The sequence below is a fragment of the Macrobrachium rosenbergii genome, chromosome 13, assembly GCF_040412425.1.
Source record: "Macrobrachium rosenbergii isolate ZJJX-2024 chromosome 13, ASM4041242v1, whole genome shotgun sequence".
Classification (NCBI taxonomy): domain Eukaryota; kingdom Metazoa; phylum Arthropoda; class Malacostraca; order Decapoda; family Palaemonidae; genus Macrobrachium; species Macrobrachium rosenbergii.
Genome location: NC_089753.1, coordinates 6,571,495 through 6,589,992, shown reverse-complemented (window position 1 = coordinate 6,589,992; position 18,498 = coordinate 6,571,495). Strand labels below are relative to the sequence as shown.

The 18,498-nt window shown below is 42.4% G+C and overlaps 1 protein-coding gene across 6 annotated transcripts in view; it reads right to left on the bottom strand.

The window, feature by feature from the left end:
* The window catches only part of LOC136844872 (coiled-coil domain-containing protein 50), a 184,738-nt gene that overhangs the window by 51,649 nt on the left and 114,591 nt on the right, over positions 1 to 18,498 (bottom strand). For 3 of the 6 annotated variants that reach the window (XM_067114136.1, XM_067114134.1, XM_067114138.1), the window contains 2 exons: positions 6,459 to 6,612; positions 4,997 to 5,116 (listed from right to left, as the gene is read on the bottom strand). In XM_067114136.1, coding sequence (XP_066970237.1) covers positions 4,997 to 5,116; positions 6,459 to 6,612 — 274 coding nt within the window. The remainder of the gene's footprint in view (positions 1 to 4,996; positions 5,117 to 6,458; positions 6,613 to 18,498) is intronic. The other 3 variants (XM_067114135.1, XM_067114139.1, XM_067114137.1) reach the window with 2 other exon arrangements.

Genomic DNA, 18,498 nt, shown 5'->3' with positions numbered 1-18,498 from the left:
ACAAACGGGAAGTCTCTAGCACAATATTTCGATTTATGGTGAATTTTTAAAAAAACATTTTTTTACGTCCGCGCGTTACTTAATTCATGCATCATTTTGTGATAATATTTTCTCTGTGTTGCTTTGATTGTTTTACAATTTGTTATATACCAAAATCATTGCAATTTAGTGTAAAATACAAAGAAAAAAAATAACCCGTTAGCTTTAACCGTTTTGCTTACAGCGCGATTTGTATAAAATTATATATGAAATTTTTTTTTTGTGCTGTCATATATTTCAATGTTTATATGTGATAATGATATTTTTTTCATTTTTGATGGTTGCATACTAAACTTCAGGCAATGACAAAAAAAAGGAGCCAAAATGAACTCTTAATCTTAAAAACTAAAGCGTGCTGTGATTTTTTGAAAAAAACTTTTTTTCCGCTTCGGTGCTAACTCACGAACGCCGCCGGCATACGGGAGACGTTTTTGTAAATAGAGGCTCAGCGTTTAAGGGTTAATAACTTCCAGGCGATGTCCCTGTGGTAGAATGAGGAAAGAGATATCAACTAACACTAGACACATGCTCTCATTGCCCTTAAAAAACCAAAAAAATTCCTCCAAAAAGGCTAAGATAGGATTTCGTGGGTTCTCTCAAGAGTAAGGTGAGTGACATCCTCCTCAGAGGAATTATAAGATCACTGGGTGCTTCATGAAGCCACCAAGGAAGGGTGTTCCAAGAGGTCTTCTTATGCTTGCCTGTACTAATGTTTAAAGCCCAAACACTCCACACTAAGAGCACTGATTGTTTCTGGTGGTATCTTAAGGCTCACACCAGGCCTGAGCAGCAACTCGTCCAGGTAACCACTAACGAAGCCTCAGTGGGGGGGGAATGAAAGAACTTTTGAATCTTCCATCAGGCACTGACAAGTTCTGAGCTTCTTCCATCAGAAACTGACAAGTTCTGAGATTTTGCCAAGAACCCAGGAAAAATGAAAAAGAGACCCCCATCTATCCAATGACTGGACAAGATGCCAAGAGAATTCCTCAACACACTTCGCAGAGACTAAGCACGCTGAGGAAAATCTTAAGAGTGGCCTCTCCAGTGAGGCTTCACCCAAGGGCTTGTAAAGCACTTGGGCTAGTCTGTGAAGGACAGAGCCCACATCATGCAAGAGGGAACAAAGCTACCAAGGGGGGAGACAAGACTTTTCAAAACTCGTCATGCATGGATAACGCCACCAAAGTGGGAAAATCGAAGCTCTTCGGTTTGAAAAAAGGCCCATGGCCAATCAAAAGGTTTATAGCACAAAGTGAGATGATCTTAATCTCAGCAAAAATGAACAAGGAAGTCCACAACCTGCTGGAAAACTTGCTTGGATGGCAGCACTTCGTGCACGTCCAGAACATTGATATGCAGATGAAATGTGTCCAATGGACACAAGTCCAACATGAATGAAACCTTAAGAGTTTCCTAGCCCTCCCCAATGCATCTGTGAACAGCTGCATTTTGGGAAGAGGAGAGTTCAGAGTAACTTTTGCTTAGGGGTTCCTGTTGTCCTTTCACTATGCTATCATCTTTCTGTTTTTTTATTCAATGGCACAAGATGAGAGGGGTGGTCATGTGGGGCTGCCAATGTCCTTCAATATCACTAAAGCAGGAGCAGGAGGATCTGCCCATGAAAAACAAGCTTATCTGAGATAACAGCAGCTGAGGACAACCTGGCAAAGCCGATCTGTTTGTTCCCATCAAGACTGGAACCGACACTAATACCTCCCTAAGTCTGCCATTTCCATGAGCAGGTACCTGTTTGCTACTAGGGAGGAAGATCCAACATGCCTTGGCCAAAAAGAGTAGGACTGTGTTCTGAAACAAAAGTGTCTCAGAGGACTCTAGGATTAACCAACTGTCCAGGTAATACATCTAGGGTATACCTTGCAAATAGGAAAGAACCCTCAGGAAACACCTGTGGAGCTATCATCTCTTCAAAACAGAGCATCAACTTGTCAAAAGTCCCATTGTGGTCTAGCAGAGGTACTTCCTAGCTCTGATGGACGGGTACTTGGAAGTGTGCACCCTCAGATCTATCAAAGTAGAGTCATCCTCTATGATGGCCTACTGCAGAGTGCATGCTGTTTCCATCTAAAAGCAAGTCTGCAATGCATACTCCTTCAAAGGTGACAGTTCAATGACTAGTTTCCAGTTCCAGTCACCCTCTCCCCAAAAAATGCTCAAGATTAGAAAATACTCATAGTAGCATGAGTCTCAAAATGGAGAAACAAAGCCACAGTTATGTATGAGTATGTATATTTGAAAATTAATCTGTACAGAGAGCTTTCAGGAATCTGTTCAGTTTTCCTTTTCCATCTCTAATTTCCAGTTTTCACAAAGTTATATGTGAGAGCTAAAAACCAATATTGTCCCTTCCATGTGTGTAGACGTAGATCCAAAAATTAAAAATTACTTATAGTAGCATGAGTCTTGAAATGGAGAAACAAATCCACAGTTTTGTATGGGTACATATATTTTAAAATATATCTCTACAGAGCTTTCAGGAATATGTTTGATTCCCCTTTTCAATCTGAGATTGAAAAGGGAAACTGAACATATTCCCAAAGCTCTATAGAATTCATTTTAAATATATGTAACCACAGATAACAGTGGATTTGTTTCTCCAATGCTAGAGATGTTGGAAAACCTGAGGGAGAGGAGGGAGGGGGCCACTGAAAAGACTACAGTGATTGCCCCAGAGGGCTGAAAACATCCAGGACTCCATTCCCTGTCTCTGCTCCATTGCTAAAGGCATTACATGTATCCCTTAAGTTATGGCACCAGCACAGCTAGCCTAAATAGGCCCAGGTGAGGAGCCAACACACATGTGCCAAGAAGATGAGTTAAAGGTCGCTGCATTTTCCCCACACACTGGGAAAGCATTCTGCTTCTGTATCAGCTCCCACTTCTCTACAAGTGTATTCTACAAGTGAACAGGTGAATGCACATGAACTGCCATGTAATCTTAGAGCTGGTGTGTCCCATGAAGGGATGTTTCATGAACCAACCCACCACTGGCATGATCACGATCCAAGTACTGAGTACTTGTCAAATGAGTTAGCAAGGTCTTCACCAGATGTGCTTCTATGAAAGTATAAGTGGAAGTTACCATCACATCTTAGTCTGCAGACCATACACACACACACGGTTGCATAGCTCTGGCCAGTGTATCTCCAAAGAAACAGAGGAGGTAGAACTAACCACACTGAACACACTTGGAAAGTGTAAAGACCAAAGACCAGAAAAGTGCAAACAGTGTATCATGTAGGCTTGACCAGGTGATGTACTTTCTGGGAAGCAAATGTGTTGGTCTGCAGACCAGGTGCAAGCTGGTTGCACAGGTTCTGCCCTGTGCATCTCCTAAGAAACACAGGAAGCAGAGTTAACCCCACTGCTTCCACCACCCACTCCAGAGAATGGAAAAGTGCAGACAGTAGCCAGGCTGGCTTGACCAAATGTACTTCCAGGGAAGCACAAGGGGAAGAGCCCACCAAGTTACCTGCATGAGGAAGCTGAGGCACTCATCTTATGTGAGCAAGAAGCTAGTCAATCACCCAAAAGATGTTCAAGAGCTCCCAGCTCCCACAGGATACTGGCAAGAGTGCTTGCTCAAAGCCTAAGACTTCTTGTGGGAGACCAACTGGATTCCCCTTTTTACCATCATAGGAGGAGGAGGAGGAGGAGGAGGAGGAGGAGGAGGAGGAGGAGGAGGAGGAGGAGGAGGAGGAGGAGGAGGAGGAGGAGGAGGAGGAGGAGGAGGAGGAGGACCATGCTTGCAATTCTTCATACTTTTTGCTTGGGTCCTGCTTTCCTCCTCTAAAAAAGTTGCAGTAGTCCATGCCCTGGGGTATCTTCCAGGGGAAGGAAGACTGCTACTGGAAACTCGACAATGTTACACCAACATTGTAAGGGTTGTGGCAATAGCAGACATAGCAGGCAACATTGTAAGATTTGCAACAATAGCTGGTTTTGCAGATGATGTAAAACTATGTGTATGATCCCCCACCTCCCACTCAGGAGGAATGTACTTAGGGAGAGAGAAGGAGGACTTCAACAGCAAGGAGGAAATGGTAAGCTAAACACTTCAAGGCTATGTCTTCTACGAAGTACCTCCAAAAGCAGTAAATTCTACCTTGCAACAGCAGAGCTGCTTTAACTAAGGGACAGGCAGGAAGGAAGTATTAAACAGTGGGGACTCACCTAAGAAGGATGAAGGTTCTAACCCAAAACCTACTACCCTTCACATTCACATCTCCAAATATGACAATACCTTAAAAAAAAATACCAGTTCAACTTACGAGTCAAGAGGAGTACAGCAAGATGTCCTCACACAAAAATGGCTGAAGAAAAAGTAACTAGTAATGGAGGAAGAGAGGGTATTGCCCCACTCACTCCTATAACCACCATTTGATAACCTTGTTACTAAGTTCAATGACTATTCCAGCTCACGCTGAGGAACACTCCTATAGAAAAGGTGATGTCATTCATTATACCTAGTTAGATATTCCAGCAAAGATGCACAATACAGGACAGTAGAGAGAACTCATTTCACATCTTATCCCATAACAAGAAAAGAAGACATGAAAACACTGACTATTATTAACAACACTAATACGAATACAGTATCCCTAGCACAAAAACTGAATAGCAGAAATACCTGAGGTACTGTATACCTATTCTTGCTTTCCATTGCTGGTAAAATACATATAGAAAAATCATGATTTATAAGATACAGTATTTACACAAACATAAACAGAGGTAACGATCTAGTAGTAGTTTGAAATACTCATATGTTTGGTTTAAAAATGAAAGCCAATGTCATCAAATACTATAATACAATGACATTTATGACAGCCATACCCTTAGGTTGGTTACCAAGAAACTTTTGAATGTCCTTCCTTCTCTGTCATGTCAATTTCTTAATAAAGAAGGTTAATTAACACACAACACAATAAAAACTAACCTGTTCTTGAAGAACTTTAGCCAGCTCTCTATCTTGCGCTTCAATAGCCATAAGCTGGTCTTGATGAAGCATGTCACCACGACGTTTACCATCTTGTTCCTGCAGAAACCGGGCTAATTCCTGTAAATTACGTTCATGTGCCACCAACTCACCATATTTCCAGAAATTGATTATTCCATATCAATTAAAAGACTATGGTAACAATACTGCTAATAGAGCCCTTACAAAGAAATAATCCTATTGTCAATTACAAAGGCATGCTTTTTGGTGATAATTTCAACAACAGGGATAGAGCTTATTCAAGTTATTTTACATTATTCTTTTGGTCACTAAGCATTACAGCAAATACTGTGAATATCAATACAGTAAATCAATTTTCTCATTAAGAGAAAATAAAATATTATAATTGGGAAAAGATTTTTAATGCCACCTAAGTACTTACCTGCTCAACCTAAGAAGAGTTCACACAATAGTACATAAATAAATTGAAGAAATGTTCAACATTTAATAAGTCCAACATTTAATAAGTCCATCTTGCTACTACTTAAATGAAAATGTACAGTGTGCAACATGTACAAATTAGACTCAAAAACATTATTTCAGATATCATTACAAGAATAATGTTACTAATAAGTCTTCTACAGTGACTATATTTACAGTAGAGTTTGGTTATATTTCTAACAGTTTTTATATATATAATTTACAACTTTCATACACAAAAGTTATGTCATCTATACTATGCAAATAAGAGAATCTGTAAGAAAAAATAACTCTTCAGCTGTCAAATTTCTGAAGAAGGTATAACTCAACACCTTATACACCAAAACAGCATTAAAAAGTAATTATGATACAGTGTGTTGACAATACAGAAAATACATATGTTAATTAATGAGTATTCAAAAATACTATCATAAAATCCTAGCACTGAAAATTTCTGTTAGAAAAACTGAGCATCAAATAGTATAATCAGGCTATAAGAGCTTCTTCATATGCAATACAACTTTGTATTGTTGGAGAACTATGATGTGTGAATATATAACCTTATATAGGAGTGTATTTAACAACAAAGTTTGAGGAAGGACAAAAGCTCAAGAAATCCTCAATAATTTAGAAATCCCAAAAGTGCCTCCTGATTTATAGAAAGCAGAAAACATATGGTGCCTAAAATATACATTACTCTTCTCCTTTACAGGATACTTTCTAAACCTATGATGGTGCTATTAAGAAATGTAAAACTCAAGGTCAAGACATTTTTTCTACCTACTCATGAATTCCTTTACATCAGTCTTTCAAAGCTACCCGAGACAAATTACCACCCAGCACCAAATTCATAGTATGGAATATCAACTTCTAAGTTTGTTATATAAACAGAATCACACTACAGGAATCTCCACAAGAAACACTGTTGGAGTAGAAAGGATAAAATATCAATAAACAATTACTCAATACATAATATACATACAGCATCTTGTTCTTCTTGCCAAGATCTTTGCTCCTCTTCATCCATATCGTCTGTAGGTTGCAAACAAAAGTCACTAAGGTCTGAAAGATCTGATGATACTGCACAAGCTTGTCCAGAATGGTCACTGTTCACAGAGGTATTCAAATCTCCTTCCCTGTAAAAATGTACAATTCACACTCTGAGGCACTGTTACCAATTAATTAGTCATTCCAAAGATGTTTTATTTAAAATATTTGCATAAAAATCTAACTATATTTGAGGTTTATAATTACAAAAACTATTCTATACTGTCCAACCTCTTCAATCCAGCATTCGATGCTCTGGCAACTCCCATGATCCAGCACTTTTTTAATCAGCCACCATTAGCTCTTGGGCGGCGCCATACATCATTTCAGTTTTTGGATTTTTTTGGATTTTGGAACTGAAGCTTGCTCCATAAGTACACAAGCACAGTTTATTTCTAACGAAAACATTCTGAGAAACTCAAAAATATACAGCATACAAAACCGTAATTTGCATATATACTCGTTTACCATGTGATCATTAAAATTTTGTCCAAAAACATCATTTCATCATATACATCATGTACAGTATAGCGCAAATTGTATTTTTGGTAGATTTCACTACGCTAGGCTTTCTATGTCTGTCTCAGTTTTGGTGGGTACCACTGATAATGCATAACATATCTGAGTTAGCCTTTAACTAAGAAACAGGCCTAGAAGCCTTACCAACCTTGTGACTTGTCTAAGAATTCATTTATCTTCTATTTATATGAAAATAGATGTACATATGTTTGTATGTGTGTATGTTACAGGATAACTCTGAAAAACATTGAGTAACTCCAACCAAACATGGTATGACTTACTATCTGGAAAAGAATACTGTGGGGGTAAGACATCACTGGCACCGAAGGTGGGGGGAAGGGGTGACATGTAAAAATAACAGAAAATGACAGATATTAGTAACTAATCCACAGTTTTTGAGCTTGCTGAGATTGACAGTGACATTCCCGATGCCCTTTAAGTCCAAACATAGCCCCGATCAGAAGGGGGTTAAGAAGTGGTTGGAATGGGATGACATGTAAAAATAAGTGAAAACGACAGATATTAGTGTCTAATCCATAGTTTTTGAGGTCGCTAAATGAATAGTGACATTCCTAATGCTATTTAAATCCAAGTTCATCCCCGATAAGAGGGGGGGATGAGAAGGGGGTGACATGCAAAAATAACTGAAAACAACATATATTTGTCTACAGCAAACCCCCTGCATTCGCAGTCTCACTATTCGTGGACTCACGCATTCACAGATTTCTCTGTGGAATGTATCTACCCATTATTTGTGGAAAATTTGCCCATCCAGGGTATTTTTCAATGAGAAATATTCACTGATTACTGTATTTTCATCTCATTTTCATGACTAAATGCACTTTTTGTGATAAAACTATTAAAATACTCAGGTATAAGCATTTTAAACTATCAAAATAGGCAGTTCTAAGTGTTTTTAGGAGGTTTTAGGTATTCATGGATTTTAGCTATTTGCGGGGGGATGAGTAGTGCATCCCCGCAAATACGGGGGGTGTACTGTAATCAATATTTTTCGAGGTTGCTGAGATGAACAGTGACACTCCCAATACCCTTTAAGTCCAAGTTCAGCCCCGATAGGAAGGGGGGTGAGAAGGGGGTCCAAGTGAGAAGGGGTGGGAAGGGGGTGACATGTAAAAATAACAGAAAATGACAGATATTAGTGTCTAAACCATAGTTTTCAAGGTCACTGAATAAATAGTGACACTTCCGAAACCCTTTAAGTCCAAGTTCAGCCCCGACAGGAAGGCGGTTTGAGAAGGGGTGGGATGGGGGTGACGTAAAAATAACCGAAAACGACAGATATTAGTGTCTAATCAATAGTTTTCGAAGTTGCTGCGATGAATAGTGATACTTCAAATGACCTTTACATCCAAGTTCAGCCCAGACAGGAAGGGGTGGTGAGAAGGGGTGGGAAGGGGATGAAAGGAAAAAATAACCAAAAACAACAGTATAAGTGTTTAATCCATAGTTTTCGAGGCCGCTGAGATGAATAGTGATACTCCCGATGCCCTTTAAGTCCAAGTTCAGCCCCAATAGGAAGGGGAGGGTGGGAAGGGGTGACATGTAAAAATAACCGAAAACAACAGATATTACGTGTCTAATCAATAGTTTTCAAGGTTGCTGAGATGAATAGTGACACTCCCAATGCCATGTAAGTCCAAGTTCAGCTCCAATAGGCCCGATAGGAAGGGGGGTGAGAAGGGAGTCCAAGTGAGAAGGGGTGGGAAGGTGGTAACATGTAAAAATAATTGAAAACGACAGATATCAGTGTCTAATCCATAGTTTTTGAGATTGCTGAGATGAATAGTAACACTCCCAATGCTGTTTACGTCCAAGTTCAGTCCTGATAGGAGGGAGGGAGGTGACGGGGGGGACATGTAAAAATAGCTGAAAACGACAGATATTGTGTCTAATTAATAGTTTTCGAGGTCGCTGAGATGAATAGTGACACTCCCAATGCCTTTAAGTCCAAGTTCAGCCCCGATAGGAAGGGGAGGAGAAGGGGTGAAAAATAAAATATCTAAAATGACAGATATTAGTGTCTAATTAATAGTGACACTCCCAATGCCCTTAAGTCCAAGTTCAGCCCCGACAGGAATGGGGGGGGGTGAGAATGGGTGATAAAATGTCAAATAAGCTGGGGAGAGAGAGTATCGGTTGTCATTCAGTTTTCCGGGGCAGCACCAGTTGATCAGCTAGTATTTCTTATATTTAACAACCACTCCTACTGCATGCAATACACTGGCATAAACAACAGCAAGTAGTGAAATAAACAATCGAATCAATAAACTACCCTTTGTCAATGTCAGTTACTGCAGCTAACACGTTTATTAAGGGTTCTGATACAGTTGTTGACTTGTTAAAAATTTGCTAATTTTCAAAAGGTGATTTCCATTAATTTAAACTAAATAAATCTTTATTCATCCTTCATGCAATGGAGAGGAGTATTATTAAAGTCTGCCACTGAATTTTAGACTGCAGCTGTGGCTGAAGAAACAAATAATGTGAAAGCCACAAAACATTTTTGAAAAGGCAAAAGCAACATCCGATACTTGCGAAATCACACTTTTACTTCATTTAACTTACTGTATTTATAGATAAATTAAGTTGTATCTTTAAACCCAGCTCTGATAATTTAAGAAAAACAAATCTCCGAAATGTGTTTCACTGAGCACCTAATGGCTGTGATGATATTGGTAAAACACAATCAGCTAATGATTTTGAGAATGTAAAAATTACCAGAATGCAAATGGTGCCTGACTGCTATACAGTATTCATAAATTGTAATATAATGATACGACAATAATGCAAGAAATATAATTTCATATAGTGCATACAACAACAGTTTTATTAAAATTATTATTATTCTTAATCCAGTTGTATTATTTGACTTTTGAAAATAGATGGATATCTGCTGGTGCAATACCTAACCGAGGCCAATACGGTCAACCCCCGGTATTCGCCGGGGTTAGGAACCATGAACACCTGCGATAAGTTGAAATCTGTGATAAGTTGGAACCCCCTCTAAAAAATGCTTATAAAGGCAGTCCTCGCTTATCGGTGCCATTGTTTAACGGCATTCTGGTTTTATGGCACCTGGCTAACGACATCATTAACCAGATTTTTGGTGATGATAAGCAATTTTCAGCATCAGTAAGCGGTTTATCGGCATCGGTAAGCAGTTTATCAGCGTTGGTAAGTGGTTTATCGGTGCCAATACACAGTTAACAGCGCCAATAAGTGGTTTATTGGTGCTTACGATGTCATAAATGCCATTTATTACCATAATTATCAATGAATTTTTGGTTATCGGTGATTTTCGGTTAGCGACTATGCCGGGAACAGAACCCTGCCATTAACCAATTAACCATGGACTGCCTATAACTGCCTATTTTAATAGTTCAAACACCAAATATACCTTAAACTATCATCCTAAAACACTTTAATATCATTTCAAAGTCATCTTACAACATTACTGTACCCTTAAAATTAAATGGCTTAAAGCTACTTGCAAACACTCCTACAACTGTCACTGGACTCTTAGCAAGGCAAAAACTAATCAAGTTATCACTATACGTGTTCAGGCATGAACATTTTCTTTCATACAGTGTTCAAGCCTTACCGTTTTCTTTTAATGTAGACAGGGTGACAGTGGCACATTAAGTACTGTACCTAAATACCGTATTTAAACATGCATTGAAAAAAATATTCAAAATAATGAGAAGTTTAAGATTACACAAATCATACGGGTACTCACCAGTGATGAATGTTGACTGAAGATGATGATGAATTAGCTGTGCAGTCCGACGAATGGTGATGAAGATATGACTGCACAGCGGAGCAGAGGAGTTACATCTCCTCTGGGGGTGCCTCTTCCCCTTCTTCAGGAGCTTCTTCAGGCACTTCTTCTGGGACTTCTTCAGGGGTTTCAGGAGGCTTTGGAGGGTCCTTCTTCATCCTCTCGAGAAACATGGTGATAGGCAGCTGCTGTTGCTGCTTCTTCATGCTGATGAGGACATTATTAGTATAGGGTGTCATGCATGTATCAAGGGCATTTGTGAACTTCATGGAGCGTTCCATATAAGGATCCCATGCTGAAGCCGGTCAGGTGGATGCACCCTCTGGAGAAGCCGAATACAACCCCCTATACGGAGGTGCCGAGCGCAAGCAATCAGCTTTCCTCTTACGAGGATGTCGCCCAGGCAACGTCACCAAATAGCAGATTCTAAACGTTCAGGTAAAGAAAGACTAGGCTAAATACACGAAAAAGCAGGTTAAACCTCCTTGTTCCTAGCCTACCCTCCAAAACCAAAACTTTGGCCTGGTCAGGAAGGCTAGGATTGAGCGCTACAGGAGTGGGGAGAGTAGACCCTTCGTACTAACCTAGCCTCACCCTCCAAAACCGAATCGGCCTGGTCAGGTGGCTAAGTGTGAAAAGAGGAGCCCACTCACTAGCCTAACCTCACCCTCCAAAACCTTACGGCCTGGTCAGGTGGGCTAAGTGTGAATGAGGAACTCTCTCACTAGCCTAACCTCACCCTCCAAAACCTAACGGCCTGGTCAGGTGGGTTAAGCGTAAATAGAGGGACTCTCTTACTCGCCTAACTTCACCCTCCAAAACCGTAAAACGGCCTGGTCAGGTGAGCTAGGTAGCCTGAGCATCGTGTAAAGTGCATGTCATGCCTAGCCTAACCCTCCATAACCGTATCACGGCCTGGTCAGGTAGGCTAGGCTAGAAACTACCTTTATAACCATCTCTTTTTACCAGAACAAAATAATATATAAAATATAATGTTAACCACCCATGACATTGAGATTATATATAAACATAAATGATTCGGTGCGGTGGCAGAGAAGGAACCTGTGGCCTACCTCTGACGCCGAATCACTCACATAAATTAGTCTACTTGTACACATCAGCTATAATCATGATAATAATAACACCATCGAGAAGGCACCAACTCGCTGGTGGAGGAAAGGAAACTAATAAAAAGACTCAAATTCTATGATCAGAAATAATTGAGCCTGGCTCAAACCATGATACAAAGGTCCCCCTGCCTCTACACCAGCGACATGGTAATTTCTCTCAATAATATGCTCCAAAAACCGAAATGGAGCAATTGGATAATATCCAGCAGATTTTCGTTCTGCTAATTGCGGAGACTGAAGGTCAAAAACGCAACAGAGGCAAACATGGCGCTACGTTCGGCTGCGCACCTGTAGTAAACATATCTTACATACAATTCATAAATACTGTGCCTCTCGCGTTTAAAAACCAATCAGATATAATACTCAACTTAGATGGTGTGAAATCCTCACGGGATGACATGATTACAGCTGTAAATAGTACAAAAATATCAAAAGAAAGGGACACGGTATTCACGTGATGTGCTAAATTTTGGAATGTAGATGGCGGGTGCGAGTAGTTGGGGTAGCGAGCGGAAGGTAGTAGGTAGAACGGCTCTCCCATGATGGGGGCTTTGAGAACGGAGAGATCTATTGGGCAAAGCATCTGTGATAGTGGCAACCACTCGCCCCTTAGTGTATACCGACACCATTGTGGTGATCGATCCAGGGTAGTAACCCTGGCATTATGGATAGCTTTTTCTCTGGTTTATTTAGCAATATTTATACCTAGAAATGAGTGCTATTGGAACCATTTCACTGGGTGACACAGGTTGAGCCCAGAAATCATTTTTTTATCAAAAAAATTTATATTTAGTCATGAAGATAAAAAGAACATACAGTAATTAGTGAATATTGTACTGCAAATCATTTTTTATCAAAAAGACATTTTTATAACACCACATTCTTTAAAAGTGAAATGCATTTTCCCAACATACAAACCGGAGGTCCTTTACATATGAGGAATACTTTCGGCGTAGCTGAAATGGCCACTAAAGACTTACAAGGCATGAGTTGGTATTACTACCAGCTAGGCATGTGGTTGGTAACAGTGGGAAGCCCACGGTACCAACTGCCCAGATTCATGTACTCACTTTACTTTCTGGTCTAGGGCAGATAGTGGGGAGGCTGAGGTGGGTAACCTGAGTAAAGGACCTTGGGTTTGTATGTTAGGAAAAATGCATTTTACTTTTAAAAAATGCAGTTTGTTCCTACACAAATACCAACCCTTGGTCCTTTACGTATGGGGACTCAAGATTCGGTGGGAGGAATCTGAGTGTAGGTCTCTGAATGACTGGGAGTTCAACCGCATCTTGTGTTCTCCTGGGGTAAGAGCCAGGAGGACATGGCCACTAGACCGTGATCACTGCTGTGAGAGCTGTAGTGTCGCAGACCAGTCTACTAGACTGTCCTTGCTGTGACAAGGTTACAGTAGGTAAACTAGCACACAGCAAGGTGAAAGCCAGAGAGAACCCTTCCCAGTCACAAAGGGGTGATTGGGAAATGTCAGGGACTAAGGACCAAAATAAGGAATGGGTTTGGTAATTAGCCCGCAACCCCTTCCCCGCCTTGCAGGGGGAAGAGGGGACATTACAGTGAACCCTCGCTACTTCGCGGTTCGACTATCGCGGATTCACGACTTCGCAGATTTTTTCCATTACGTATGTATATTATAAGAGAAAATATATAGCGGATTTTCCGGAAATTTCAAAAATAGTCGCGATATATGAAGACCCAAATATTTCATTAATTCCATTAATAATTATTAATATCTGCTAGTACTGTTGGTTCATTGCATTATTCAGTACAAAATGAAATTAAACAAAAGATGCTTCACTGCATCGCGGATTTTCAGAAATATTCATCAAAAATTAAAATTAAAAAGTACCGCCATATCGGCAGCCATATTGCGGAAAACAGCGATGTTTCATCATGTTACGTGAGAAGAACGACTTGCGAGACCGACGCAAAAGGACTGGAAGCTTCGTATATACCCACAGAAACTCGGACAAGGCACGTGAGTGGTACATAAGAGAATATCTTATCACTGTTGATGTTTCATCTTAAATCACTGTAAAATTAATTAAAATCCGAATTTCATACGTAAGCAACTCAAGGATACTGTATACAGTCTCGTCCCAAGCTACTGTGTTGTACAATACACACCATTTCTCTCTCTCTCTCTCTCTCTCTCTCTCTCTCTCTCTCTCTCTCTCTCTCTCTCTCTCTCTCTCTCTCTCTCTCTCAATGAAATATGAATTACTGTATCATAAACTTTTATGTACAGAATTAAAAATAATTTCATTGATAAATTTGTTTCTTTTAGCAACTAAAAAATTATTTTCCTAATTCTTTCGTTAGTAGTGAGCAGCTTCAGTCAGCTGATTCTCAGAACGTAAACATTACAAATATGGGACGATCTTTTTTTTATGCATATTACTGTGATAGGAGATCAAAATAGTAATACAGGCACTCGGACAAGGCATGTGAGTGGTACATAAGAGAATATCTTATCACTGTTGATGTTTCATCTTAAATCACTGTAAAAATAATTAAAATCCAAATTTCATACGTTAGCAACTCAAGGATACTGTATACTCTCTCATCACCAGCTTGTCAAGACTTAGTCAAGACTTAGTCTCGTCCCAAGCTACTGTGCTGTACAGTACACACACTCTCTCTCTCTCTCTCTCTCTCTCTCTCTCTCTCTCTCTCTCTCTCTCTCTCTCTCTCTCTCTCTCTCTCTCTCTCTCAATGAAATATGAATTACTGTATCATAAACTTTTATGTACAGAATTAAAAATAATTTCATTGATAAATTTGTTTCTTTTAGCAACTAAAAAATTATTTTCCTAATTCTTTCGGTAGTAGTGAGCAGCTTCAGTCAGCTGATTCTCAGAACGTAAACATTACAAATATGGGACGATCTTTTTTTTATCCATATTACTGTGATAGGAGATCAAAATAGTAATACAGTACAGTGTTTAAGTGCATAGGAAGTGTTTATAACAGTGTGGGAAAGGCTATAAAGCCTTTAAATATATACCATGTATATACAGTATATGCCTCCCTAGGGAGGGGCCAATGCTACTTCGCGGAATTTCACTTATCGCGGGGGGTTCTGGCCCCATTATCCGCGATAAACGAGGGATCACTGTATATCTAATGTGTACCTGAAAGGCAACAAAGATTAAGATACTCAAGGAATGAAACTCACCTGCGTCAGATGTCTGGTTCAGCTTGTACGACCTAAACTCTCTGCCCGAGGGTAAAAGTTGGATGATAGGAGGGAAGAGAGAGCCAGTCACTCACCTTTCACGCCCCATCATGCACGTACAACAGACGTGACACAACTCTGTCCTATACAGGAGCTGGGTAAGTTGCACAGTTTGTTGAGCAGCCACCAATGGTCCCAAGGAGAAGGTATCCAAGGACCGATGGGTAATGTCCCTTAGGCAAAAAGAGGTGAATGTGGTCTGGTGTGACCACACCCCTGCCTTCAGTACCTGCTGAACCAACAGGTTCTTCTTGAATGCTAAAGAGGGCGCAATCCCTCTGATTTTGTGGGCACAGGGGTGTAGTAGGCTGGTATCGTCCTCTCCAGCCATTGCATACGCTTTCTTGATAACCTCACGAAGCCAGAAAGAGATCATGTTCTTGGACACCTCCTTCTTAGGGGTCCCAGTGCTAACGAAGAGTCGTCGACACTCAGGCCTGAGTGCCGTGTTCTCTTCAGATAGTGTCGTAGCGCCCGTACAGGACAGAGCTGCAACTCGACAGGGTCACTGTCTACGAAGTCGCTCAAGGATGGGATCGTGAAAGACTCAAACTGAGCGTCAGGGACCGCTGGGTTTTGGGTCTTCGCTACGAACTCCGGGACAAATTTGAGCGTAACTGATGCCCATCCCCTCGATGTTTAACTGCAAAGGAAAGTCCCTGTAATTCGTTAATCCTCTTCGCCAATGCCAGGGCTAGCAGGAAGACAGTCTTGAGAGTCAGATCCCTGCCTGTGGCTTCTCATAGTGGCTCATAAGGGGCACGAGTCAGGCTCCAAAAAACAAGAGGCACATCCCACTCAGGGGGCCTGAGTTCCCTGGGTGGGCAAGACCGTTCGAAGCTCTTCATCAGCAAAGATATTTCCAGGGAGGACGAAATATCGATGCCTTTCAACTTCAGGACCAAGGCTAAGGCCACCCTGTATCCTTTTACCGCTGAAACTGATAAGAGCTTCTCTCAACGAAGATAGACGAGGAAATCCGCTACCTGCTGAAGAGTGGCTCTGACCGGAGAGAAACCCCGTCTATGACATCAACCACAGAAGACGGCCCACTTACCTTGGTAAACTGCTGCTGAGGACTTCCTGAGGTATCCTGCCATCTCTGTCGCTGCTTGGCGAGAAAAGCCTCTCACTCGCAAGAGATGGTGGATAACCTCCAGGCAAGAAGAGACAGGGAGCCCAACGGCCTGGTGGTACTATTCTACATGCGGTTGATGAAACAGGTTGTGCCAGAGGGGAAGCTCCCTCGGAACATCGGAGAGCAGAACCAGCAGGTCTAGATACCAAGCGGCCTCCAGACGCTTGGGGGCCACTCAGGGTCATACGAAGGTTCGTTGACACCAGAACTCGACTGAGAACTGGGCGAAGGAGGCAGAACGAGGGAAAGGCATACACTTCAAGGTTGTCCCACAAGTGTTGGAAGGCGTCTTCCGCAGTTGCCCACAGGTCCGGTACGACAGGGAAGAAGATTGGAAGCTTCCTGTTGCACCGGGTGGCAAACAGGTCCACTACTGGATGCCCCCACAGGTTGAAGAGCCTGTTTGCCACGCTCTGATGGAGGGACCACTCGAATCCCACTACCTGATCCCGACAGCTGAGCGTGTCTGTCAGAACATTCCTCTTGCCTGGAATGTACCTGGCCGACAGCTCCACAGAGTGGGCGACTGCCCATTGGTGCACCTGCAACGTCAACTCGTGGAGAGTGTGGGAGACCAGACCCCCTTGCTTGTTGATGTATGCCACCACAGTCGTGCTGTCGCTCATCAACGCCACCGAGTGTCCCATCAGACGGTCCTGGAAGCATTGAAGGCCTAAGAACGCTGCCTTCATCTCCTGGACGTTGATGTGAAGGTGTCTGTTGTGTTGGTCCCACACACCTGAAGTCAGCAACTCCTCCAGGTGTGCACCCCAGCCCTCCCTCGATGCGTCTGAAAAGAGAAGCATGTCTGGAGGGCAAGAGGACAGAGGTGTTCCTATGCAGAGATTCCTGTCGTCCAACCACCAGGCGAGATCGTCCCTCACCTCCTGAGAGATGGGGACGAGAACCGACTGGGGTTCCTGAGAATGACCCCAAAAGTCCCTCAGTCTCCACTGGAGAGACCGAAGGTGGAGCCAACCGTGTGGAACGAGTTTCTCCAATGGTGACAGGTGACCGATCACGACTTGCCACTGTTGAGCTGGCTGGTCCTGTTGTGCGAGGAACTGCCTCGCCACCTTCCTGAACATGCTGATCCGAGCCTGAGAAGGAAAGACTATGCTTGCTGCTGTGTCGATCAGCATGCCCAGGTACTGAGTCCTCTGTTTGGGGGTGAGATCCGACTTCCGGAAGTTGATCACAACACCTAGTTCGTGACACAACTCAAGGAGACGATCTCTGTCCTGCAGCAACTGCAAGCGGGAGCCTGACAGGATCAACCAATCGTCGAGATACCTCAGTAGACGTACCCTGTGAATGGGCCCAAACTGAAATGAGGTTGAACACTTTAGTGAACACCTGTGGAGCGGTCGACAGGCTGAAACAGAGAACCTTGAATTGATAGACCACTCCGTTGAGGAAAAAGCGAAGATACCGACGAGATGATGGATGAACTGGCACCTGAAAGTACGCGTCCATCAAATCAACCATCAGCATGAAGTCGCCCTCCCTGATGGCCGACAGTACCGTCCGTACCGTCTCCATCTTGAACCGTGTCTGGCGAATGAAACGATTCAGGGGAAAGGTCGATCACCAGCCTCCAGCCGCCGGAAGCTTTCTCCACGAGAAAGATCCTGCAGTAGAAGCCCTGGGACCTATCCTCGACGACTTCAATGGCTCCCTTGCTCAACATAGTTTTGACCTCCTGAAGAAGAGCCTGTTTCTTCAGGGGGTCTAGGAGATAAGATGGGAGCTGGACTGGAGTGTCGGTGAGGGGAGGCGGCAACTCTAAGGGTACAGAATATCCCTCATGGAGGACATCCACCACCCAGGTCTCCGTTCTGTACTGCTGCCACGTTGCCCAATGGCTTGATAGGCAACCCCCACCGACAGCAGCATCTGAGGGGGCTCGCCGTCCCTAGTGAGCTCCTTCCCTCTTCTTGCCCTTACCCTTCCTCTTGGGGGGGACAGGTTGGCAAAAGGGACCGTGCGGTTCCTTCTGCAGAGGCAAAGAAGCAGAGGGCTGGACTTTACCCCAAGCGCCTGTCGAAGCACCAGACTTCTTCAGGGTTGGGGTGCTAGCCTGGTTCACCGACCAGGGCCGCAGGATGAGAGGGTTGCACAACACCTTTTGTCGCT